The sequence below is a fragment of the Corythoichthys intestinalis genome, chromosome 9 (assembly GCF_030265065.1).
Source record: "Corythoichthys intestinalis isolate RoL2023-P3 chromosome 9, ASM3026506v1, whole genome shotgun sequence".
Lineage (NCBI taxonomy): Eukaryota > Metazoa > Chordata > Actinopteri > Syngnathiformes > Syngnathidae > Corythoichthys > Corythoichthys intestinalis.
Genome location: NC_080403.1, coordinates 15183560 through 15211095, shown reverse-complemented (window position 1 = coordinate 15211095; position 27536 = coordinate 15183560). Strand labels below are relative to the sequence as shown.

General features: G+C 39.6%; 2 protein-coding genes across 4 annotated transcripts in view; one reads left to right on the top strand and one right to left on the bottom strand.

Moving 5' to 3' along the window:
* The window catches only part of arhgef25b (Rho guanine nucleotide exchange factor (GEF) 25b), a 48043-nt gene extending 22145 nt beyond the window's left edge, over window positions 1-25898 (top strand). For 2 of the 3 annotated variants that reach the window (XM_057845144.1, XM_057845145.1), the window contains 13 exons: window positions 2372-2490; window positions 5798-5864; window positions 6310-6413; window positions 6499-6568; window positions 6779-6868; window positions 6952-7044; window positions 7153-7203; window positions 7284-7361; window positions 7427-7618; window positions 13153-13333; window positions 13412-13605; window positions 13692-13832; window positions 21107-25898. In XM_057845144.1, coding sequence (XP_057701127.1) covers window positions 2372-2490; window positions 5798-5864; window positions 6310-6413; window positions 6499-6568; window positions 6779-6868; window positions 6952-7044; window positions 7153-7203; window positions 7284-7361; window positions 7427-7618; window positions 13153-13333; window positions 13412-13605; window positions 13692-13832; window positions 21107-21157 — 1431 coding nt within the window. In that variant the 3' untranslated portion in view covers window positions 21158-25898. The remainder of the gene's footprint in view (window positions 1-2371; window positions 2491-5797; window positions 5865-6309; window positions 6414-6498; window positions 6569-6778; window positions 6869-6951; window positions 7045-7152; window positions 7204-7283; window positions 7362-7426; window positions 7619-13152; window positions 13334-13411; window positions 13606-13691; window positions 13833-21106) is intronic. The other variant, XM_057845143.1, reaches the window with a different exon arrangement.
* b4galnt1b (beta-1,4-N-acetyl-galactosaminyl transferase 1b) overlaps window positions 25544-27536 on the bottom strand; it is a 42904-nt gene continuing 40911 nt past the window's right edge. Inside the window, exons 10-11 of the mRNA XM_057845146.1 lie at window positions 26520-26757; window positions 25544-26426 (exon numbers count right to left, since the gene is read on the bottom strand). Of these exons, the coding sequence (XP_057701129.1) occupies window positions 26194-26426; window positions 26520-26757 (471 nt within the window). The 3' untranslated portion in view covers window positions 25544-26193. The remainder of the gene's footprint in view (window positions 26427-26519; window positions 26758-27536) is intronic.

Sequence of the window (27536 nt, the reverse complement as noted above, 5' to 3'; positions counted from 1 at the left end):
CGGGTTCTAATGTGGCGTTTGTGTTTTGCATGCTGTTCTTAAAAGCACCGCGTGACTGGCGACAGGGTGAGAGGTGTGGAAGAGTTTTTATTTTCTTTTTTCATGTTGTTGGCGTCAGCTACAGCGGACAATAGCCGTGTTGTGTTGCGCAAGTTCTGAAATGAATGATTAAAAACCTGGCGAAGTTGTCGACTTCCTTGCCGATGTTACAGTAATAATAATTGTCACCTTAAATTATAAAGACTGGCGAACGGAGGTCAAAGGAGGACCACCGTGATTGTAGACATATGCTGGCCGTATTGTCGAGCCAGTTCACTAACGCGCACACCACGTGCATATTTTTCTATATTTCCATCTTAATTTCAATGCTAAGGGTCACCTTTTTCCTTTTTTCACCACCTGCACTAACCTTCTCGGGACCCATATCGATTTCTCCCACAACAAAATCTGGTGTGCATCCGTCTTACGTGAGAACTATGAAATTGCGACGGCGTCATAAATCGTTGTACATTTGTTGAGACAAATGACATGTCAAATTTTACGTTGGATGTCGAAAGGATAGTATGTCGATGCGATCATATGTCAAGGTATAACTGTTTATGGTAATTACAACATTTTATATGTTCCTGTATAATTACCTATAATTTTGAAAACGCACACAGGATGAAAAATCTGTATGTTTCACATCAGCAAAATTCTTAAACTTCCTTTCATTGATGTTAACTTTTCTTCTGTAATCAAACCCCTTAATTATTGAGGTTTCAAGTCTTAATGGTGATTTATTGCAATAAAAGCAAACGAGTGCTCAGGCTACGAATCACAAAACAAGTACCGTAAACACTGAGCTGGCTGCATTTGCATGTGAACAACTTCATATTTGCGTACATAAAGGGCCTTTCGTTAATTGTGCCAGAACTACATTTCACCTCTGTCTGGTAACCCTAAACTGTACTGAGAGGTTTATGGGAGCCGAATCAATCCCTCAGGCTTTTCTCAACAACATCTGGATGTAATCAAGTGGCGAGTAGAACATACTCAGTGTTAGGTGGGGGGTTCAGGGACGAAAAGTTGAAGTCTAAGTTAGTTGCTTGAGGCAAGTTGAGATGCAGGCTGGTGAATTTGTCTCCACTTTTGCATCCATTCACATATATTTTTTAGGTTAGGGGTCACTCACAAAGCTGTTCTAGCTCATTGTAATGGTGTTTGATCGCCTTTCCAAGTTCCAAATGTGCCTTACAACAGACTGTCTACTAAGGGACAGGCATGCAGGAGCAGAGAGCCAAACTGTCAGGATTGTCAACATGCTTTGGCAAGATGAAGAATTAAGATTCTTTGGGAACTGAATGAGTCTAGCCTAAAGTATGTTATGTCCAAATGCAGCTTTGTGTTTCTTTTAGCATTTTATTCTTGTATCTGTGCTGTCCATACCACAAACAAAAGGTTTGATACAAATAATTTGTCCAACTATAATTTTACAGTAGTGCCTGAATTTGTGAATTTAATTCATTTTGTGACCTTGTTCTGAACAGGGACCAGTAGGATTTTTTTATTAGCTACTTTCATGGTTGGCAGATAGGGACTAAGAATCCATATGGAGATCATGGATAAAATATACACAATTACACCACCAAACTAGTTAGTGGGAACGGTGCAGTCACCCCCCCACAGTTGAAATGAAGTGCCGTTTAATAGCTTGTATGCTGAAAAACTTATAAATTATGTTAAAAGAGTAGGCTATTTCCCAACAGAGACTCGAGTCAAAAGGCCCATTGTTGTTAAGATAACAGCATTTACAAGGACAAACTAAATTCAACACCCAAAAATAGTTAAAAATACAAACTGTTTGGTGTTTGAGGACGGGAAGGCAGAGATCAAACAGCAAAGTGCAAATTTGACCTACATAGTGACTTAACAGAGGGATTATGAAGCGGTGTTCAGAGATAGAGAACAGAATGTAGTGAGACTGCAGTATGTCAAGAGGATTACAGTCAAATTCACATTAGATTAGACTGATTTTAGGTGAGGAGGGGCATTTGTTATATAACAGCCCTCCATGCTGTAGACAAATCAACAACATCGCCAGACCCTATGCTATTTTTCTACATTTCTTACGTGTACAGCTCTCCCCTAATGGCCTAGTTGGAATGGCGAGTCATGAAAAAAAACAACAACTGTACATTTACTATTTTAATAGTCATGAAAAAAAACAACAACAACTGTACATTTACTATTTTAATATGTGCAATCAAACGTTTGCAGAATTCAAATTAAGTTACATGAAAGTTGTTGTGCATTTTAGTTTCCTTCTGAAATTCCACCCAAAATCTAGTTTAGCACTGTTATTCTGATTAAATGCACATTACCTTTTCAGAGCTACCATACCAGTGTCAACACTCTCCAAGCTGACGACGTGATGGAGGATGCTGGAAGCCAGTGGTCTGTCGCGGTGGACAGTGAGGAAGAGAGAAACATTGCCTTTGAGAAGAGTCTGTAAGTGTCACTTTTCACACCAATGTATTTAGGAAAGGCCTCTGTTCAGCTGCAAGTAGGGGTGCACGATATCCATATTTTGAAACCGATATCGATAACTTCCTGCTCCTCAAAGCCGATAAAGATATCGATAACCGATAATAAATATATAATTTTTAAATGTACATTCACCTGAGTTTTTGAACACCTGGAGGTTAAAAAAAAATAGTGGTGGACTCAACATAGATTTGCCTTTGACCTAACCATTTTTTTAATGATGACATGAACATTATTGTAATGAACAAAACAAAAACAAGAACAGTCTCGACTTCAAATAAAGTGCCAATATTTTTTTTCAAATATAATTTGAGTCAATCACAATCAATTAGTCAATGTCATTTAAGATGTGTTCCTTGAACGATGAGCACTGAACTAAAAAATAAACACAACAGATATTGTCCCTTGTCATCAGATAAAAACATTTGGTGCTACAGGAGAGGAGACTGTTGTGGTCTTGGTACATGAAACAACTTTCTTAACCTGGCAACTACAGGACACCTACAAACTAGCAAGATTTCTGGCTGTCAAAGAGGACTAACTTCTTCTAAGGAGGTCTAATGAGGCTCCACTCGTTACCTGTATTAATGGCACCTGTTTTAACTCATTATCGGTATAAAAGACACCCGTCCACAACCTCAGTCAGTCACACTCCAAATTCCAAATTCCGGAGTACCCGCAACGGTACGGTGCCCTGTTGTGGCACACTGGTCGGACCCCGATATCACCCCCCAGGCGCGGAGGCCGGCTGTCGAGTGGACGCCCCGCGAATGACACGGCACTCATTCAAAGCTGAAGCGATGGGGCTGCCGGCGTGGACGCCGGCGACTCGCCGGTAGTCCACTCGCTTACTGGGCAGGCTAGTGTCGGGCCACTCGCCGACCACTCCCGTACCGGCGCGTCGCGGACACTCCGGTTGGAACCAATTGCCAACCGTCACGTCAGGGCAGCGGGTGAAGTTCAGCGTGTTAAATCTCATTAAGCAACAGGGCACCGTACTCCGGTGAAATGCCGATGTCACACGCCCGTACCGGTGCCCTATATTCGGCTTAGACTCCAACAGACTCCGATGGCTGGATGGAGCCCTGGTGGCCATTATGCTTGCTTCATACTTTTATGTCATTGGCGTAGCTACCTGCCAATCAAACACACCGGAACTAGCGTTGAAGGAGAATCTTTGTGTCAAAATGATTCAATCGAAAAAAAGTGCCTTCAAAACTTTTTCCACTTCAAAAAAAAAAAAAGTGTGTTCAAAACTTTTTCCACTTTGAAAAAAAAAAAGTTTAAAACTTTTTGCTTTTCAAAAAAAGTGACACTTCAATAAAAAAAAAAAAATATTTCAAATAAAAAATATATTTAAAAAAAAAAGTTTTTGCAAATGATTTTTTTCTTTGATTAAAAATAGTTTTTTGATTAAAGCAACTTTTATTGCGATTGAATGATTTTGACACAAATGTCCTACCCCTAATATGGCTCAAACACAAAAAGGATTGCTTCAATCAAAGAAAACAGTTTGAATGAAAAATAAAGTGTTCAAATGCGAATTTCTGAGTCTCAAATATTTTTTCACATTCAAACCTTTTTTTCTACGATTGATTTAAAAAAAAAATTGATTGAAGTGATTTTTCTTTTGAAAATATATATTTTTTTGTTTGAAGCAATTTATTTTTTGATTGAATAATAAAGACACAAATGTCCTAGCCAAAATGTGGTCCAAACGGAAAATTACATGACTTCAATCAAAAATGGTGTTTCAATTAAAAAAAACTTGACTTTGATCAAAAAAATAAAATTCAATCAAAGAAAAATAGTTTTCAAATATATTTTTTTGAGTTTCAAATTTATTTTTGCATTCAAACACATTTTTTTTGATTGAAGTGACGTTTTCTTCGATTGAAAGTATATATTTTGATTGAAGCAACTTTTTATTTGATCGAAGCAACTTTTTTTTTGATTGAATAATAAAGACACAAATCTACCTCCATACCTTTCTGGCACTCAAGGTCACCGTACAATCATTTTAAAAACATTTAAACAAATTAAGGATTGAGAAAAGTAAAAATAATAAAGTATAGAAGGTTCAAGGCTAATTTAAAATACTAAAGAGATATAAAAACAATAGCAGAGAATCAAACACAAAGAAACTAGGGATTATTATGGATAGGTGGGTCTGAACAGGTGAGTTTTGAGTTTGGATTGAAAAAGGGACAGTGAGTCTGTGTTCCTGAGGTCAGGTGGTGGTGAATTCCAAAGCTGGGGAGCCGAGCGGCTGAATGCTCGGCTTCCCATGGTGCTGAGGCGAGCGGAGGGGACGGACAGGTGTATGGAGGAGGAGGATCTGAGGGCAAAGGAGGGAGTTGTAACATGAATGAGGTCGCACAGGTATGACTGGGTGAGGTTGGGGATAGCCTTGAATGAGAGGAGGAGACCTTTGAACTGGATGCGAAAGTGGACCGGGAGCCAATGTAGGAATGGCAGCAGAATGTGGGGTGAGGGAGGCGATTAATGGTCCGTAGGTGGAAGTGGGCAATCCGGCTAATGTTATTGTGAGATTGAAACGAAAGTGTATTGTCCAGGATTACTCCCAGGCTCTTGATTTGGGGGTAGGGTGAAACAGTGGAGTTGTCGATGGTGATGGATAGGCTATGGTTTTTTGAAATAGTGGATCTGGAGCCAATGAGGAGCACCTTGGTTTTATTGCTGTTAAGTTTTAGGAAATTGTGAGTAAACCAGATTTTTATTTCTGTGATGCAGTCAGTCATGGATGTGGGCGGGAGAGAGGAGGAGGGTTCGGAGGTGGGAAGGTCCTGAAAGGGGAAGGAGGTATATGATGAAGAGTAGGGGCCTGAGGACTGAGCCCTGGGGCACACCAGAGGTAACAGGGGAGGGGGCAGATTTAAATGACTTGAGTTGGATATACAGTATTTATGTGCGTCCAGAAAAGTAGGATAAGAACCAGTTCAACGGGCTGCGGGTGTCATTAAGACAACAAAAGCGTTTTGTGTCGTCTTTCATTGATATGACTTCTGAAGCATCATAGTATGTTATTAATTGATGAGCACATTTTATGGTTTCATTTGGCTTTAACAAGATGGATTCTCAGTACACGACTGTACAACCATAGTTGGAGTCCTTGAGTAAAACAAAATTATTGGCAAATTAGATGCCGACAATTGAACATCCATGTCAAATGCTAAGCCAGTTTAACCTTTTCCGACATGTGATTGATGTACAGTAATGCATTTAATGATTCTTGTCGTTTTTTTTTAAGGTATGTGCTGACAGAGCTGATCGAGACAGAAAGGTTGTATGTGGAAGATCTTGGACTCATTGTACAGGTATTACGCACATTTAAGTGGGGTTTCAACCATTTATCTGATATCGTAACATCAGTTAACTGACTGCAACTTAAATTTCATCATGTTATAATTAACTGCATAATGTCTTGAGTTGTTCAACCCATACTTTCAAGCAACTAGTACTTGGAAATTGGTCTCACATTGACTTTGTGTACTAGTGCTGTGCTAAAGACCAAACTATACGAGACAAAGACTTGGCTGAGACCGGAACTCACCGAGATAGGAATGCTGACAAATAACAGATCATTGCTGATCTTGACAGAAAATCTGATCCGCTTACCATTCTGAGACAAGACCAAGCTTTTTAGGAGTCAAGACTTTCAAAATGTCTTCTTAAGACTTCTTATCTGTGTACTGTACCATACTGTTCTGTACTGTACCGTACTGTACTGTACTGTACTGTACTGTGTGTGCCTATGTGTAGGGCTATATGGCGACCATGACCAATCAGGGCGTTCCAGAAGACCTTAAAGGGAAAGAGAGGATTGTTTTTGGAAACATTCAACAGATCCATGACTGGCATAAGAGGTGCCTTTTCTCATCATTCACTTCATCTTAACAGGTTTTTATTCATTATTTTGCTGCCTTTTCTGATCTGTTTGGTGTTCCTCAGTTATTTCCTGGGCGAGCTGGAGAAATGTGTGACAGACCCAGACTCTTTGGCCGAGCTCTTCATCAAGCATGTGAGGCCTTGCTTTCTCAATTTTTTTTTCTGTTTTGAGTTCGTCTGATAGTTGCAGCTGTCTCATAGACTTGACATCCTTTGAAAGCACCCAACTCGAACATTTGTCCTTCAAACCAATAATCCACCATCCAACCGTCATGTCAACTGAATGTATAGTGCTTGTGGTGTATTTGTATCAGTTAAGGACCAATATTGTCTGTGCACCCAGGAACGTCGTCTTCACATGTATGTGGTTTACTGTCAGAACAAGCCCAAATCAGAGCATGTTGTCTCTGAGTACATTGAGACCTTTTTTGAGGTGAGGACTTCAATTCTTCATGAGTGCCTTACTCAGTATAGCACAGGGTTGCATAGTCCCCACTATTATGTATCACCTGATAGGATCTCAGGCAGCAGTTGGGTCACAGGCTGCAACTCAACGACCTGCTGATCAAGCCGGTCCAACGGATCATGAAGTATCAGCTTCTGTTGAAGGTGTGCGACCCAAAGTTCACTGTAGATGTCATGAGGCTTTTGTGTTATTTCATATCAGAGATCCATATAGGTCAAAAGATCCTAAAACAACCTGTTTGCCATTGTTAGGACTTCCTAAAGTATTACAGCAAAGCAGGACGGAATGTAAAGCAACTTCAGGTATTATTTTGATCATTCAGTCAATTATGTTTGTCTCGATTTGTGCGACAGTTGCTAATGTTCACTTTTTTCCCCTCCAGAGGGCAGTGGAGGTGACTTGTTTTGTGCCTAAAAGATGCAATGACATGATGAATTTAGGCAGGCTGCAAGGCTTTGAGGTAAGCTCAACCTCCAGTGCTTTCATGTAAAACCATGTTAACCTCCATGGATGTATGTTTTTCAGGGTAAAATCACAGCTCAGGGGAAACTTCTTCAGCAGGATACTTTCTCTGTGAGTGAGCAGGAAGGCTGCATCCTGTCCAGACCCAAAGAAAGGAGGGTCTTCCTGTTTGAGCAGCTGGTCATCTTCAGCGAGCCAATTGATAAGAAAAAGGGATTTTCTTTACCAGGCTATACGTTTAAAAACAGCATAAAGGTAAATAATGCTCAGGTCATTATATGCACATTAGTTGTTATACTTCAATGTGTTACATACCAGTAAAATTTGAAAAATGCATCTTACACCTTCTCAACAATGTTATAAAAAGCACAGACAAGACAAATCAGTTGTGATTAAGTATTTAACATTTACGTTTTTTTCTATATAATGTAATGTTAGAGCCAGAGGCGTTGCATCCCATTAGGCAAACCAGGCAATTGCCTAGGGCCCCTGATGGGGGCCCCCAGTGGGCCAAGAGATTTAGTACATGCAGCTTTACTGCACTGTCGCAGCACCAAGTACGACAGTGCCAGTGAAAGCCTTGTGTCTGAATTCCCTGAAAGGGCCCCTTCACTCGCTATACCCCCCCCCCCCCCCTCACGTGACTCAGAGTGAGCGGTGATTTGACTTTTTTTTTTTTAATTGGCGTATATCCAAAATGAAAAGAAGTTATTCTTCTGGAAGCGACAAAAGAAAGAAAAATAAAGCAGAAGAGGAGAAAAGGAAGCAAGACAGCGGTGAGTGTACTATGTTACTGTAGTTTTATGTCCTAATGTAGTAGAAGCCGGGCACTTTGAGTCTGCTAAAAAGCGCTTTATGAGACCGAGGCGTTATTGTACTTTTATTAAATATGCTATTGCTCCAAGTCCAACTGTCCCGCTTACTTGCACACGCTCGAAGGGCCCCATGTTGTTTGTTGCCTGGGGCCCCCGGGGACCCATGCTACGCCTCTGGTTAGAGCTGCCATCATAAAACCTTACAATAATCTGATACGCAACAATTTCAGTGCAAAAATTTAAAAAATTACAATTATATCATTTTAACTGCCACATACGTGTAAAAAGAAAAAAAACAGTAAAATGTAAGAACATGATAACCCTGGAGTCTTAGTGCTTTAAATCTGGATCTGCTCATTTCACATACCATATTATTCTTAAGGGGAACCTTGGACTTAAAGACTTGCAAACTCTAATAAACCACACCTGTTCTCTTTTACTAAAATATGTTATTAGAAACATTATTGCCATTGATTTAAAAATATAATATTTAGTAGTTTTGACCTACAGAGGGCGCCATGTTTTACCCGCGCAATGTTCACTGAGGGTGATGACGCGGTTGGACTGGACAGGGAGAATAGCTGTGCTAGCTAGCAAGCGAAGCTAGAATGACGACTGGCATTATTTTATCACACTCTGCTGCTGGTCAGATTGTTTTGTTACAGAGCTGTGGGATGAGTTCTCAACGTCATACCTGCAGTTAATTCCAGCTCATCAGCAGAGTCTTTTAACGGATCTTAGGTGGCTTGCAGAGAATTGACTTGCTGCCATTTGACAGTGTGTATGTCCCTTCGTTCAAAGGCGGAGTTTGACTTTTGCAGCAGTGGGGCAAAACATGTGGATGACCCCGTAATGCAGTGTCAGCAATAAAATTAACTTACAAGATAGATAAATGCTCAGTTAGTAGCTTAGCCCATGCTCGTAAATACAGGCATCCTAGCTGTATGTGTGTGTGTTTGTGTGTGTGAGCGTGCGTTTTTCAGTTTTACCAAGTGGAGATGAATATGGTACTCCTGGTGGTGGCTCTGTTGTACAATTATCGTCTTTAGTAGGGCATATTGAAACCCCGCTCACCATTTTGGCGGTGCTCTCCGGCGTTTCATGTTCCACATTTTTAATCTTTGGTTTTTGCTCAGTAGTTGTTGTCGCTTTTGAAAGCTAAGGTTTGAAAAAAATTACGTATGTCCATCTCGCCTCTTCTGTCCCCAGGTGGTTTTGGCTAAGCAAAGCAAATGACCGTCTAAGGTGCTAGTCACATGATATGTTCGAAAAATAATTTTGACCCATTATGTAATTTTTTTTTTTTTTTTTTATTCTTTCATTTTTGTTGTTTGTTTTATTGCTTTACAACTTTTATAGACAACATTTTACTGGCAAAGTTTTAAATATATATATAGGAAAGCCAATGACATGCAATGAAACTTTTCGGCCACTAGGGTGGGGCAATGCACCCCCCCTCCCTTAATCTTAACCTTAGTATGCCTTCGTTGCTTTTTGCATCATTGCCTTGTTCTTTTCGTTTGTCTGCTTCTCACCGCGATTTTGCCTTTTTTTTTTCAATTGATCCCGACTTACTTTCACAGACCCTTTTTTGTGTCTCCGTTTTCGCGATCGCATGTTCTTTTTTGTGTTTAATAAATCCTTTTACGCAATCCCTATGTCATTGTTGTCTGCTTGCTGTCTGAAATGAGCCGTGTTTTCTAATTCCGTCGTCAAGCCAGCCGCACATTCTTTTCAGTTGCGTTTCCCTTTCAGGTTTTACCGCACAGACAAACAACGCTTGTGGGTTGCAATTGCTTTATAAGGAAAATTAAACGTTACGTGGAAGTATAGTCCTGTGGTCTACACTTGTCTGTCACACGGGAAACACGGGCTGGAATCCCGCTGGAGACTTTAATTTAATTGCTTTTGTTGCTTGTTTTGTGAAACATCGACAGAGCTGTCCTGCTCATCACCTTTCAACTCAGGTTCAAATTGGAAAGGCAGAACCGATGACATGTTGATGTAGCTAACAAGTGACACTGTGGAAGTACGGCAGAGCTGACCAGTGACGTCACCGCCCAGAGTGCATTGCGTCATCAACAACAATAGCGACCGATTAGTTAAAACAAATTTTTCAAATTTTATAAAATCGAAAACATTAAGCGGGGTTTGACTATCAAGGTATTATAACTAATACTAACATTTATCTTTTAAGAACTGCAAGTCTTTCTGTCCGTAGTTCCCTTTAGATAGGTCACATAAAGAACAAATTCACTTGCAATTGCAATCAATAAAAAACTATACAGAGACCACACTTCAACTAGGGTACACTCATATTTTGGTCCATTGTATGCGTGAAAAAGTTGAAATATTGGAAAATGGCTATAGGGCCTCTTTAAACATTTCTCTCCATCATGTTTACATTTTGACTAGGGCTGTCAAACGATTAAAATTTTTAATCGAGTTAATTACAGCTTAAAAATTAATTAATCGTAATTAATCGCAATTCAAACCATCTATAAAATATGCCATATTTTTCTGTAAATTATTGTTGGAATGGAAAGATAAGACACAAGATGGATATATACATTCAACATACGGTACATAAGTACTGTATTTGTTTATTATAACAATAAATCAACAAGATGGCATTAGCATTATTAACATTCTGTTAAAGCGATCCATGGATAGAAAGACTTGTAGTTCTTAAAAGATAAATGTTAGTACAAGTTATAGAAATTTTATATTAAAACCCCTCTTAATGTTTTCATTTAAATAAAATTTGTAAAATTTTCAATCAAAAAATAAACTTGTAGCCCGCCATTGTGATAACAATAATTACACATGTTCATGGGTGCTGAAGCCCATAAAATCAGTCGCACCAGAGCGCCAACAGAGGGCGACAAAACTCCAAAAAAACACAAGTAAGAAGTGGACATTGCACTGCTGCTGTCATTTTAATCTGTTTGAGCGGGGCATGTGCGTTAGGCCTGAACGATTTTGGAAAAAACTATTGCTGCGATTTTTTGGGGGGTTTGCGATATATTTCGATGTCATATTGCGATATTAAAAAAAAAAATTATTATTTTTTTTTTTTAAAGAAATTTTTACTAGATGACTTAAATAGCTGTTTGGAAAGACTTTGGATGACTCATCATGACCACAGTGTACAGTATTCCATTGTTTTTCGCGGTTAATAGGGACCAGAACCCGCCGCGATAAGTGAAAAACCGCGAAGTAGCGCATACACCCCACCCCCATTTTGTGTGTGTGTGTGTGCTCAATGTATTTATTCAGATCTAGCACTGGAAAGAGATACATATAAGACATGTTTTTTCTCACTTTTTTCCCCCGAAGTATGATTTTGAAAAAAGTATATATACATATATATGTATATATACATATATATGTATATATACATATATATATACATACATATATGTATATTAGGGCTGTCAAACGATTAAAATTTTTTAATCGAGTTAATTACAGCTTAAAAATGAATTAATCGTAATTAATCGAAATTAATCGCAATTCAAACCATCTATAAAATATGCCATATTTTTCTGTAAATTATATATATATTCTGTAAAATAAATTGTTGGAATGGAAAGATAAGACATAAGATGGATATATACATTCAACATACGGTACATAAGGACTGTAGTGGGCATTTCACTCTACTGTCATTTAAATCTGTCTATGCTGTCCTCACTCCGAAGCATCTACTTTTTCCAAAGCTAGACAGCTAGTGAACGACGCCTTAATAATCAGACTTCCTTTTTCATCTGATTTATTAATAAACTGGCCTCAAACCATTGTCCTCTTTAGACTGTCGTAAAACTACACAAAAAAAGTACACAAGCATTGCATTAGCAAGAACGTTAGCTTAGCATGCTATACAGGTTCACTAAACATAAACAAAAAGCGTCTCATACAAAAAATATAACATTTCGCTTACTAACATAATATTTACATTCTTTACAACAACCATACTTACGGACAAATCTTGTCCAAGGATCATATAAGCACAACAGAGACGTCGTGCAGCCATATTGAACTGGCAAGAAAAAATAAACCATGTCGCAAAGCGACCACAAGAGTTCGCTGTTAGACAGCACAAAATGCCTTGCGGTAAAACTTACCAAAAGGCAGAATACTGTCTGAGCGGGACATGTGCGTTAATTGCATCAAATATTTTAACGTGATTAATTAAAAAAATTTAATTACAGCCCTAATATATATATATATATATATATATATATATATATATATATATATATATATATATATATATATACATATATATATATATATATATACATATATATATATATACATATACATATACATATAACTGTCCCACAGAATCATTTTTAAACAAGAATAAAGTACTGTTGTAGAAAAATGCTTGGCTTTATTAAATGCTTCTGTTTACCTAACATGGCTGTGACTCTTGGAGTGACATGTATAAATTACAAACTCCTCATAATCACGTCTGGCGTTTATTTTATATGTCTCGAACGTCTCCACATTACCCCCCCCCCTCCACAGACACACACACATTCATTCCAGCCCGCGCTTCCTTGCAGAAACTGTTTAAGTTAAACGATGATTGACAGATTGCTGCCGGCTTCTTTGGCCAGATCAAAGCCATCGTTAACTTTAATAAACAAGTGCCGCAGTGACTGATAGCTGGGAAAGGGGGTGAGAGAGGCTGTGCGAGCAAAAACTATCGCACGTCCTTGCGATGGGACTGTCACGCATGCGCACATCGCGATGGCGATGTTTAAACGATATATCGTTCAGGCTTAATGTGCGTTAATTGCGTCAAATATTTTAACGTGATTAATTTAAACAATTAATTACCGCCCGTTAACACACAGCCCTAATTTTGACATAATGAGACAAAGGTGACACCTAATAATTGATCGATCAACATTACCTCATTATCTGAGACTTCACACGGGATGTAAACTGTATATTATACAGGTCAGCTGCTTGGGTGTGGAGCAGAATTCCGGCGAGAGCCCATGCTCTCTCGTCCTGACATCCCGTGGGACAAATAGCAGCGTGACTCGCTTTATCATGCAGGCATTTTCTCCAGAAATACAACAAGCTTGGCTAAGTGACGTACTGCAGATTCTAGAGACCCAAAGGAACTTCCTTAATGGTACCAACGCTTCATGTTTTGAGAGTAAAACTATCAGACAAGTTCTATTTTAATAGTTTTTCCTGGTCCTCACTCTAGCCCTTCAGTCTCCGATTGAGTACCAACGCAGGGAGAGCAAATCAAACAGTCTCGGCAGGAACATGAAGTCTCCGAGTAGCCTGCAGCCTTACTCATCAGCGTCTATGGACCGCCACCAGCAGCCCGGCCTGCTGGCTTACAACACCTCTCTTCCATCGCTACATCCGCATCATCACAGCCCAGCTGTGAAAGCAGTATGCAGTGCAGAATTGATCTTTTTTTCTGTAATCAGAAATAGGGTGTAGCTTCAAAAATTTGTGATATTTCTCCTCACTGTCAGGTTTCTAACCCATGTGCCACGACGCATCAAGCGACCCGCCTTCATATGTCGTCAGAGCCACAGCTAACTTTGAGTCCTGAAGCGACTGGAAGCCACGGGATGGCAATTTCTCTGCCACCTTGCAGCCAGCACAGCATGCAGGTACACTGCCGCTGCTTTCTTGCCTTTATTTGAGCAATTTTTGTCTGGGTTTTCACAGTATATTGTGTGTCTCTATATTCCCATGTTGTGAATTTGTTATGTAGGCCACTGACCTTTGACAGAAGTGCTTCGTAAAAACATAATCCATTGTGATTGGCAATTTAGTGGCAATTGACACAAGCCAGGGAACAAATTGACCCAAAAATGCAGAACTCAGATCAAAACACAGTTATGAAGGTTAATTGTGAATGAATATCAAGAAAGTCTGAAGGATAGTGATGTCACGAGGTGCGCCTAGCCTTCGAAGCGTGTGTCGAGTAATGAAGGGACTTTTCCGCGAAGCGCGTACTGAGGCTCGCTTCATTTAGGGGAGGTTCCGAAAATGATGACGTTCGAAGCCTCGCTGCCCAGCTGTACCACGTGACTGCTTCAAGGAGTGCTTTAGATTTGCTGCGCGGTTTGACAGCTCGCTACAGTCTATCAACAGCTCTGGCTGCATTTAAAATGTGGGTGTTTGAAGGAGAGTTGCGATCAGGTGAGAGTTTGGATAGTTCGGATGTGGTTTGGAGAGTGAAAAGACTAAGTGAGTTCAGAGAACGGTACAATAGTTGATACTAAGAGCCAGCAAGAAAGAGGACTTCTCTGTGGATTTTTTTAAAATAAAACAATGAAAATCCCGACCATCCTGTAGCTACATTAATGTCCAAATTACATAAGCATAATCAGCACCCTTTTTCATGTTACACAAACACGTTTACTGTTCTCTCCTTGATTGCGTGTAATGGGTACACGCAGGTCTGTGTGTGGAAACCTCCCTCCCGATGCCTTAATGTGGGTGTGCTGGCAGGTTAACGTGGTAGCCCAGCTTCTGGCTTGGTTGTCAGAGCATCCGCCTGCCGTGCTGGACGCGTCGTACGCGTGGGTTCGAGATCTGTACTGGGCAAGGGAGACGGATCGTGTCGCATGGCGCTAATCCATGCAGCACCGGCATACACACGTGTCATTTTCAGGAAAAAACATTGCACAACCAGTTGCCACATTATGATAATACAATCTATGGAATCATTTTCACACATACACACACTACATTAAAACACGTTCTTATGACTGTGACTGTAGGTGGCCACTCCTCTTACTGGACCCAAAAGTTTATACTGTATGTACAATTTGTTGTACGTTGATTTTTGGGACTGCTGACCTACAGGAGACATCGCCATATCATATATTTGTATGACTGTGAGGTACTGTTTATGTCTATGTGTGCGTTTTTGTTTCATATGTATAGGTCCTTTTTTTTTTTCATTTTGATTCAGGGGGTACTGCCCCCCACCCCATACATTATGGTTACTCAGGTTATGAGTTTGATCCCATTGCTGAAGCTATGCCAAATTTAACTTCTGTGACTGGAAAACAATGAAAAGAAAGTTGAAACACATAAATTAGTTAAATTTATTTTTGAATAGGCCAGATAGCGATGATCAAGGGCGTAGGTTTGCATAGGGACGGTAGGGACATAACACTACCAACTTTTTGGGATGCTCAAATTGTCCACACCAACTTTTAAGCAACCTTATTTGCATTATGTAATGAGTTCAGTTATGTAGGTCATTTAGATTGTCTTCACATATGTTGTAAGAAAATAATTTACCCTACCATTATTAAGTGAATTATTTTCATTATGGTCAGACTTACATTTACACCATTTCACTTGCTGAATGTGCCGGTCCCGACACAGACAACATGTCACACCCCCCCTTGAAGAGGAGGGACGTTAGAAGTTTTTTTTTTTTTCGTCCAGCAGCAGCAACTTTAAGTCATGTAAAAAAATGTCAATGTTGCGGATTTGGGGAACACACCACCAATTGTTCTCCTGAAAGCCCGACCTGCATCGGAGTTAGCATAACATTAAACTGTATGAACTTGCAAGCCTGCAAAACTCGAGTAGGAAGCTGCTTAGGGAGAAGTGCCCTCCTGTATGTCTTTTCTATTGTTAACGTTATTTAAACTGTGAGAAATGTAGTGAACCGAGGTTTACCCTTTTCGTCCCAATTTTCATTTTTATTTTATTTATGTGGTCTTGAAGCTGCTCAAAGAAGCTTTCATTTTTTTTGTTGAGTTTGGCTGTGATTGTGGACAAAAGCAGTCGTGTTTTACCTGAAGGTAGACTCCATTTATTAATTTTTCTTTATTCCCTGACTAAGAAGTTTTTTCAGTTAATTTAGACATACTACTTCTTTTTTAATTCATGGATAGTTAAGAAATTATTAACAATGCAATTTAAATTCGCTAATAAAATCCAGATATTTATTGTGGAGGTTTTCAAAATGTTTCTATAGTAGTTTTTGAAAACAAAGGTTTGAATTGACCGGTGTATCATCTGAAGCAATACACATAAAAGTTAGTGTAAATCCATACAGATTTATTTTGCATTGATCATTTGGCCTATCAATTAATTAGCTTCATATTCGTGAGAAATGTAGCCCTGACCCCCGTTTACCCAATCTGTTTGGTCTTATTAATGACCCGTCCCCAGCAAAAAGTGTACATGCAGGTTATGCCATTTTATCGACCCTATCAATGTTGAGACCAAGCCTACGCCCTTGGCGATGATACAACATGAGCCGCTTTCAGATATAATATACAGCAACATAACCATGTAACCCACAATCTGTAGCTTTTGAGGCATAGAGCTGTGAAGGGTAAGCCCCTTTCAGATGTGCAGCATGCTCATGGAGATACAGTATTGTCTGTCAGTATCAGTAATGTTGATGTTTTTGCACTCATTGTGGCAGGGAGGAAATGACACTCTGCTTGCCTTGGTCAAATATGAGACTTCAAACCTTATCATAGGCAGTCATTCATTCATTTTATGAAATGTTGCCAGGCGTGTCTTAAGATCACGTTCACTCTGATTTACAAAACAACAAAAAATTCTTTAAGACATTGGCATCTTTGAAGTTTTGGATCAACTAAAACTAACCCACAGACATTCAGGCAGTGGTGTCATTAGGCCAATTTTAGGGGGGCTGAATAATTTGGTGTTATTTTTTAAAAAATGCTGACAAATTCACTATGAAGTTGCCAGAATATTAGTTTAAATAAATAATCATATAACCTGACATTTTTAACTTAAATATGATCATAAATCTGTCAGTTTCCCCTTACTTCACAGCATAAGCTAGAGATCCCCTTCGCGTCGCTATCCAATCCATTCCACTTGTTATATAGAGAATGCCCACATCTCTGAAAATCCAGTCCCCATTTTCCCTGTGACATTGCTAGCTGTCCGTAGTGCCTTTTTCCCCCCAGTGGTTCTTTGCACATTTTACCTTTGTTGTTTTGCGGTCAAAAGTTAAATCCCAGCTCTAAAATAACGCTGCTACTTCGCTGCTGTGAGCTAGTTAGTCTGAAATGCATTGGGAAGGTCCTAGTAGAGTTAGGTGTGCACTGTTTTCCCACTATCTTTGGGGTGACTTCCTCCTGGAGCATTAGCTGTGTTTCTCACTTTACGCATGAATGAGTACAGGAGCTGAGCTCATTCACGTATGATTATATCATCATTGGATAGTCATAATAATACACTAATAATAATCACTCCACCACCTTTATTGGAGTCAGAGCAGAGGAGCAAACAGGATAACAGGAGAGAGACCTCTACTTAAAAGGTGAGTCAGAGAGTAACGATTAAAAAGCATATAGCATACCCCCCACAAACCCCTACACACCCCTTCATACACACAGTACAGGCCAAAAGTTTGGACAGACCTTCTCATTCGTGCATTTTCTTTATTTTTCATGAATATTTACATTGTAAATTCTCAGTGAAGGTAATAAAACTATGAATGAACATGAGTGGAATTATGTACTTAGCAAACAAAAAAAAAAGGTGAAATAACGAAAAAAGTATTGTATTCTAGTATCCTCAAAGTAGCCACCCTTTGCTCTGATTATTATTTTTTTGCATACTCCTGCCATTTTCTTGATGAGCTTTTAAGAAGGAGTCACTTAAAATGGTTTTTGACTTCACAGATAACCCTTTTCAGGGTTAATTAGTGGAATTTATTGCTATATCAATGGAGTTAGGACCTTTATTTGTGTTGCATTAAATGAGGTGTGTCCAAATTTTTGGACTGTATGTATGTATGTAAATGTTATGTATAATGTTTGGATATATGTTTGTGTGCATGTGTGCGTGTAAGGCAAATTAGTCAGACCCAGATATACTTACATTCAAGTAATTTGTAGTATTTTTCAGGGTTTGAAACCACAGCCATTTTTGTTACATTTGTGCCCAAAATGTAATCTGTGTGATTTCCAAATATTTGGGAACAAATAATTAATGTGTTGTGAGTGAAACTCATGGCATTAGCCTCTATGATTTTATATGTGTGCATATTATTATCACTCTTTGTTAGCTGTTTGTCGTAAAGTCATGAGTCAGCTTCATTGTCATCTTCTTCATATGCACATACATACAAAGAAAACAAAATTGCGTTTCTCTCTCTTTCCCTATGAAAGACACATAAACACAGGACTAACATAAGTGAGACATACATAAATTGGAACATGAACATGACCAATAACAATAATTCAGTGATGTAGTGACAAGCAACAATTGTGACAGTCCATTGTTGTGTATTGCAAGACCCAAGTAATTCTTATAAGGTAGTAAAGTATTAAGTACTCTGTGCGTGTATGTGTGTATATGTGTGGAAGTCAATGATGGAAGGCAAGGGAGGGTGTTCAACATCCTGACGGCCTGGTGGATGAAGCGGTTTGTCAGTTTGTTGGTTCTGGATCGGCAGCTCCTATAGACCCCACTCACCAATGTCACACAATGACGTGTCGCTGTATGCGGCCACCATATTGTCCGTCATTGTTTATCCGTATTCTCAATGGTTTCAATTTGTCATGCAATTTATAGTGCAATTCATGGAAGCCCCGGTGCTTTCAGACGCTGTAAACTCATTAAATGCGTTGCATAAAAGGCGTTATGTGGAAAAGCTTCAGTCTATCCATTCGCCAGATCCATATTTGATGCCTAAATCGATATTTTTCGACCCGCTGTCTTCGCCGTCTCTGCCTGACATCTGCTACCCTGATATCTACAACTATCTTGTCCACAGAAACTCAGCCTATTCTCACGAAACTTTGAAAAACTTTAAGAGCAGCACTCTAAGCAACATTACCCCGTGTGACCCTTTACTTTCAATTTTCTAAAATGGCGCAAATCAATTAAAAAAAAAAAAGTTGACTGCGATGGCCGACGCTTCAAGGATAGGTGGATATTGGACTATTTCTTCAACACAATACGCAACAACTGTGTCTGCCTCATTTGCAAAGAGACAGTCGCTGTTTTCAAAGAGTTCGATGTGACGCGATATTACCCAAACAAGACACGCTGACATGTACGACAATATTACAAGGAAGATACGCAGCGAGAAATTATAGCAACTTGAAGCTAGTTTAATTTCACAGCAGCAGTAATTCGCAAGAGCCCGAGTGTCGAAAGAGAACGCCACAAAGGCGAGATTGGTGAAATTATGAATTAAAAATAATAATAATAAAGCAAATGTGACACACGGAAGGGCTTGCTAAAAATTGTTTAAATATATTGTTCTACGTAAATCAGCTAAGGTAGCCCCCCCACATTTTTACCACACCAAATCTGGCCCCCCTTGCAAAAAGTTTCGACACCCCCGTTTAACTGATGATCCGTAGACGAGGCCAGCTTCTTTCACTTGGTACCAGCTAAATATTATTCAAAAAATAATGATGGCGGAAGAAATAAACATCTTGAATTTGAAACTGTATGTTGTCGGCGATTAGCCTCACAATGATCTTAATTGTGGTTGTCAGCCCAAAACTCTCTAAATATATATTAAATGCATCTTACCAGGTATAAAATGACTACTACATAGTCTGTGGTGATCGTTTGGTGCCCAGTTTTCTTGTCGAATTGCAGCAGTCTATCTCGCTCTCCTCTCCGGGTCTCTCGGAATACGGTAGAACTTCAAGTCTCTCCGTCTATCTTCTCTGTTACTGCAACCAAACGCCACACACGCCTTCACCATTTTGATTATTAATGTTAACGAGCAGAAAAACACGCCATAATAGGAGGAATTTACGTAGCGGTAATGCGTAAACACGACAAGCTGACAGACAATATGGCGCGGAGGCGTGGTTGTGACGTCATGTGAGTGGGGTCTATACCTCCTTCCAGAGGGCAGCAAGCTGAAAAAGTTGTGCGCTTAGTGTGTCACATCTCTCACAATTGTGACAGCCTTGCGAATAAGGCGGGTGGTGTAGATGTCCTGCAGGGAAGGAAGTGGAGCATTGATGATTTTGCTTGCTGTGTTCACTATACGCTGCAGGGCTCTCATGTTGTAGGCTGTGCAGCTCCTGCCCCAAACAGCAATGCAGCTGGTGAGGATGCTTTCAATGGTCCCTCTGTAAAACGTGGCCATAATGTGTGGTGGGGTGCTAGCGTGCATCAGTTTCCTTAAGAAGTAGAGTCGCCACTGTGCTTTCTTGGCTAGTGATTTAGTGTTGGTGGTCCAAGAGAGATCCTCATCGATGTGCACGCCGAGGAATTTTGTGCTGGTTACTCTCTCTATGGCAGCCGCATCAATGATCAGTGGCAGGTGTTGGCTGTTGCCTCTCTGGAAGTTGACAACAATCTCCTTTGTTTTGCTTATGTTCAGCAGGAGGTTACCTCTGCACCACATGGCCAAAAGTCCCACCTCAGTCCTGTAGTGCGTCTCGTCGCCGTTGGTAATGTGGCCCACCAGAGTGGTGTCGTCCGCATATTTTACCAAATAATTGGTGCTGTAAGTTGTTTTGCTGTCACGTGTAAGCAGAGTGAAGACCTTGGGGGTCAGAACACAGCCCTGAGGGGCTCCTGTGCTTAGTGTGATGGTGCTCGAAATGTTGTTGTTGCCGTTGTGAAGTTTTGCGCTTGTATGCTACGTTCACTTACATTCAGTCTAACTCCTCGGGGCTAAGACCCCCCTGTTCTTAAAACCTAGTGTCGCCCCTGCATTCAGGTTTATAATTTGTGTGTTGGTGTGTGGGTGTGTTTGGGGGTGGGCTGTTGGTGAGAGAAAGCGCGACAGAGAATAAAAAAGTATACGGTATTGTATAGGCCTATTGGAATATTTTTCTCGCCCATGTTGGTTGTTCTCCCATTTGTAGAACTTCAGAGCATTTGTACATTTATTTTCATGTTGTGTATGTCACCGTTGTTTTTAACACTCTGAACTTTCTACTTCCAGGTTGTGACAGCTGCTTTCCAGGCAACCACTCTTAATGACAGTAAAACCTGAGCACATTAGTCAAAAACGCTCAGGCCTCGACATCAAAACATCTGGATGGAGAACAAGTTGAGTGTACAACTGAATGTGCATGGAGTCATTGCTATTTTGAATTGTACAATTAAAAAAAAATCCATTCAAAGACATTTTTGTTACCTGCATATACGGGGAGATGTTTAAAAAAGAACTGACGACATGGCAGAGACTCTTTGGTGACCCCTCAAGTTCCCATCCTTAACAGATATTTGTACCCTGCATAATAGCCGAGTTTGGTAGGATAGCCATTGTTAGCTTGTTATCTGTACCAAACACATTTCTGCTTGTCACTGAGCAGAAAAAAGAGAAAGGGAACAGGCAAAAAGGAGTGCTCACCTGTACAGTATTGCTCTTCCTATGTTGTTTGACTTGGTGTTGTAAATAAAATTAATCAATGAAAGGAAATCTTTCAGTAATCCTGCAATATCTTGTTATAAACTGCAAAACAAGCTCACATGTAAAGTATATCCTATACCTGGAGTTGATATCATTCATATCAGCCATTTTGTGGTTAACTTGTATTTGCACTTTATCACATAAATAATTTTGTCTTGTTCACTGTACACATGAATGCAAGTTGCAGAAGGTGGCCTTTTTGTAATAGGTTGTTTAGTTGGGTAGATTCATCGCCTAGTAAATTAATGCAATGACCTTCAACGTGAATACGCATTGCCACCTAGAGGGGAAAAAATGTATTACAGTGTTGAACATGTGACCCTTCAAAATTTTTGCTGTTTGAATTATATACAAGGACGTGGGGATTAAAATTGTGAAGGCCTTTTGAAAGAATTGACTAAACTCACCCCAACAGTCAAATTTTTAATAAATAATAAAGTTTAAAAAACAAACAAACAAACAAAAATACATGAAACTCATTCTGTATGAAAAAAGGAGTAGTAAATCAAATAATTGACAAAGCTGCAAGAATAAAGTCGTTGGATGAGAAGGATGTACATCAGATACAAAACCAAAAGAGCTAACAATTGAAACTATTACATATTCTCGATTTTTGTTGTCACATTAAATTTCCTTTAAAAAAGTTATCTGAAAATTACGTTTTCTCAAAAAATGTATGTATCCATGTTTCTAAAAATGGTCATTCATAGACGTGTATGTCAATTGTAAAATATGTTAACTTGGCTAGTTTGCTAAAGATTTTATTTTGAATGTAATTTAAAAAAAAAAATTATATTACTATTTTCTTCAATAATTTATTCTCTATAAATCAATAAACCAGATCCATTAGATGCATGAATGTATGACTGGACTCTAAATAGTAGAACAGAGTGAGTTTTGCCAACCTCCGACTTAAAATTTTTTTGTCTCATAATGTTTCTATTTTTATGCAAGTAACGATAAAACTTGATCCACTGATATTTGCTTGTAATTTTCTAATACTTCGAGGTATCAAACCTGCATTGCTTATAAATGACTGTTTTCTAGACAAAACATTGAACAAATAAATAGGATCGCGATTAGCAAAATTCAGCTCTATCTGCCGATACAAAAGGCATTCATGCAGTCATGAAAAATAAATTACCATGAAAAAAATCTTTTCAATAGCGCCACTGCACTAGTTTTTAAAATCTCTACAATTTCTGTAAGCCTATCTAGCAAATTATAGTGACAAAAGTACGGCCTTTAAAGACCATGGTATAAAAGAACAGTACTTCAGGAGTAAGAAGTGTATGGTAATAGAAGGTTGTTGTTTTTTTTTAATGATCCATGGGTTTCCTCTAATGCGCCAGCAAAAACCAAACACCATTTCATTGTGTCTTTAAACATGCACTTTGGTCCAACATTTGCCTGAGGCAGCGATTGGGACAGTATTTTATGGTATCATAAATTCAAACCACTGAAATGACCTCATACATGTAAACAGATTTTCTTCCACTGAAATACACAAGTACACAGTATACATTTCTGAGAAAAAAATGTTTGTGAGAATACAGTACGACTCAGAAAATTAGAATACAGTCACATGGAAAAAGTATCTGAACCTTTTGGAATTTGTCACATTTCTGCATGAAATCGCCATCAAATGTGATATGATCTGTCAAAATCACACAGATGAAAAACGGTGTCTGCTTGAACTAAAAATGTTAATGAGGATAGTATGCAACAACGACAGAAGGGGGAAAAATAAGTGAATCATCACATTCAATATTTTGTGCCCCCCTTTGGCAGCAATAACATCAACCAGACGCTTCACATAGCTGCAAATCCATCTGGCACATTGATCAGGACTAATATTGGCCATTCTTCTCTACAAAACTGCTGTAGTTCAGTAAGATTCCTGAGATGTCTGGCATAAATCGCTGTCTTTAGGTCATGCCATAGCATCTCAATGCAGTTCAAGTGTGGACTTGGCCGCTCCTGAATATGTATCTTGTTCTTCTGAAACCATTCTGAAGTTGATTTACTTCTCTGTTTTCGATCATTGTATTGTTGCAGCATACATCCTCTTTTAGCTTCAACTGTCTGATAGACGGCCTCAGGTTTTCCTGCAAAACTTCCTGATAAACTTTTGAATTCATTCTTCCACTAATGAGTGCGGTTTGTCCAGGCCTTGAGGAAACAAAACAGCCCCAAATCATGATGCTCCCTCCACCATGCTTTACGGTTGGGATGAGGTGTTGATGTTGGTTAGCTGTTCCATTTTTCCTCCGAACATGACGTTGTTTTACTCCCAAACAATTCAACTTTGGTTTCATCAAGCCACAAAATATTTTGCCAAAACTTTTGTGGAGTGTCCAAGTGCCTTTTTGCAAACATTAAACGAGCCACAATGTTATTTTTAGAAAGCAGTGGCTTCCCCCGTGGAGTCTTCCCATGAACACCATTCTTGGACATAGTTTTACATATAGTTGATGTGTGCACATAGATACTGGACTGTGCCAGTGATTTCTGTAGACGCTCTAGGGTTCCTTTTTACCTCTCTGAGTATTCTGCGCTGAACTCTTGGCGTCATCTTCGGTGGACGGCCACTCCTTGGGAGAGAAGAAACAGTTCCAAACTCTCTTAATTTGTAGACAACTTCTCTGACTGTCAATTGATGAACATCCAGACTTTTAGAGATGGTTTTGTATCCTTTCCCAGCTTTATACAAATCAACAATCCTTGATCGCAGGTCTTCAGACAGCTCTTTTGACCAAGCCATGATGCACATCAGACAATGCTTCTCATCAAGATCATTCTTACCAGGTGTCTGTTTTATAGTGGGCAGGCCAGCTTTAAACCACTCATCAGTGATTGAGCACACCTGACTGAGGGGCAGTTTACATGGCAACTTTGCGACATGAAGACGCAATGACTGAGTAGCGGGATTGCCTCGCGTGCATATTGAATTGGCGAAGACGAAAGGCAAAGACGAAAAATTCTGAATCCTGCCTCTAAAGTGGAAGAATTCGATTACGGGGGTCGCAGTGCATTCATATGCAGGGAAACCGCCTTCGTTTCGATGACGGAAGCATTCGCGCACGTCACACGGGCGTGCGCAGCAGTGCTATTAAACATTAAAAACAGCAAATGGCGGAACGTCGGCTTTAATTTATTGTTTTCATAATATTTTTAATTTAAATATGTTGAATGTTTCCATTTTTGTGCCTTTTTTAACAAAATAAAATGCCATTTCTTGGAGAGGGCATGCATGTTGTCTTCCGGGCTGAGGAGGTCAAAGTGCATCATTCGCTGTCGCCTTGTAATCTGCACTGCCGCCTAGGTCCTGGCGTGAATACTACATCGTTTTCATACGGAATTGCGACATTATTCGAATGGAATCGGAACCATATAAATGCAAACATGAAATTTTTCGTCCTCTCTGAGAGTCACCATGTAAACTGCCCCTTAATATGTCTGGTGAAAATTGGTTTCAATTGCTCTTTAAGTCTCATTTGGCAGAGGAGTAACTTATTTTTCGCCCTTCTGTCATTGATTGCATGCCATCCTCATTAAAATATGAAAACCTATAAATGTTTGGGTGGTTTTAGTTAAAGCAGATGCTGTTTTTACATCTGTGTGATTTTGACAAAGATCAGATCACATTTGATGTTGATTTTATGCAGATATGTAAGAAAATCCAAAAGGTTCGGATACTTTTTAATACCATTGTATCCTGCCGGATCAGCAATCTTCCCCATGTCAAGCTAAGACTGACTTCCTAAAGGCTCAGGACACTTTTACAAGTGTTTTGAATCACACAAGCCAACTGTGTACAAAGCTGAAGTTTTCACAGTATTCTTAATTTTCTGAGTTTGTGGTTTTAATCAGAGGAAAATCTTAAACAGGAAAGTTACATTAAGGAACTGCTTGAGATATATCAATTTGTGTGTAATGGCTCAATAACATTTTGTTGGTTTCGCCTTTTGTGTTAAATCTCCAAAATAAAACAACTTTTACTTGATATTGTAATTTTTGAGTAGTACTGTATTTTATGACTGTATAAATTGTATCACTTGTCAATATGATCAGGGAAAAAAAGTTCAATCACATGTATGGGAGCATTTCAATAGTGTGTACGGTGAATTATGCCCCTGAAGGCCCCTCATAACACATCCACGCGCACACACCCCCATACACTACCAGATCAGCTTTCACACATTTCCAGGCAGACGAGATGATGGACTTAAGACATGTTCACAAACAGGAAAAACAGTGTTAAGAAGGCTAGCAAAAATAAACATTTCAAAGCCAAACCAGTGACAATACTAAGTAGCTCATGTTTGCATTGTGCCCCTTTCGTGGCGTTGTAGTAGAAAGGGTTCCTCCCTCCGCACTGTGTATTTTACAGGATTGTCATTTTGTGGGAGGCGTCCCTTCGACCAGTCAAAACCATAATGTGGGCCACCTGGAAATTGTCAAGGCTCACTTTGGTCTTTGTAAACAAAAATACTTGTTTATACTGTTTGGTTTGTACTGTGTAGGTAGAGACACGATCAATCCGTTCCATGGCACCAAAAAAAAAAAAAAGTTATAGGCAAATCATCCGCCAAACTTGTGTCCTCTTTGGCAAATCAGAATATACGAGATATACCCCGAGTGAAACACTGAAATCTGTTCTTGAAGTAAAATAGGCCGAAATTGCTGTGCAAAGAGTCAGATGAGGCTGGCTGGTAACGAAATTTGGCATAGGCTTTGTCGCTCTCTGATGCACTGGCCCAGGGGAACTTGATTTTACTTGCATGACTGACGATGACGTCGTCACAAGAGCCCACATGGAGCGTTCCCAGGCCGTCAATGAAAAACTCTGCAAACAAGCACGCAAATATGTTATGCTCAGACAGCAGTTCTCACTCGGAACTTAGCTTTTGCTACTTATATTTTCAGTTCTTGGACTCACCCAGGTGGGCTACCCTGTTGAGGCGAGGGTCAAAGCCAACCTGCTGGACTTTGTCAGTTCGAGCTAGGAAGAAGTTAATCACTCCATCGGTCACCACGCAATTAGGGAAACCTTGGATGACGTGATGGAAGCCTTTCCTGATGTGCAAACAGTCCCCATCCGCCTCCCCCGGCTCAATGGATATGGTCTGCCTGAAGGTGGCGGTATACCTTGTGACCTCCTGTACTGCACCTCCCACCTGGACATACAAATACAGGCAAAATCTCATTTCATGATTCGCAACCTCCTTGCACCTCAGTTTAAATTAGAGAAAATGGATAAATATTTGGAGAAAGGAGATGCTTTCGCCATTCCATGTAGATATATGTGACCTATGTCACAGATAAATGAATGAGCTGAATCAGAATACAGTACACTTCATTTTTAAGGGTAATACAGTGATCCCTCGTCTTTTGCAGTTAATGGGGACCAGAACCCAAAGAGCTGTCGAAGGACACCAGACACAAAATTGCTGCGATGTGTGAAAAACCGCGAAGTAAAGCCCCCCCACCTCAAAAAAAATTGGGGGGTGGGTGTTCAATGTATTTATTCAGATTTAGCATTGGAAATAAGAGATATACAGTGGGGCAAATAAGTATTTAGTCAACTGGTAATTGTGCAAGTTCTCCCACTTGAAAGTATTAGAGAGGCCTGTAATTGTCAACATGGGTAAACCTCAACCATGAGAGACAGAATGTGGAAAACCCCCCAGAAAATCACATTGTTTGATTTTTAAAGAATTTATTTGCAAATCATGGCGGAAAATAAGTATTTGGTAAATACCAAAAGTTCATCTCAATACTTTGTTATGCACCCTTTGTTGGCAATAACGGAGGCCAAACGTTTTCTGTAACGCTTCACAAGCTTTTCACACACCGTTGCTGGTATTTTGGCCCATTCCTTCATGCAGATCTCCTCTAGAGCAGTGATGTTTTGGGGCTGTCGTTGGGCAACACGGACTTTCAACTCCCTCCACAT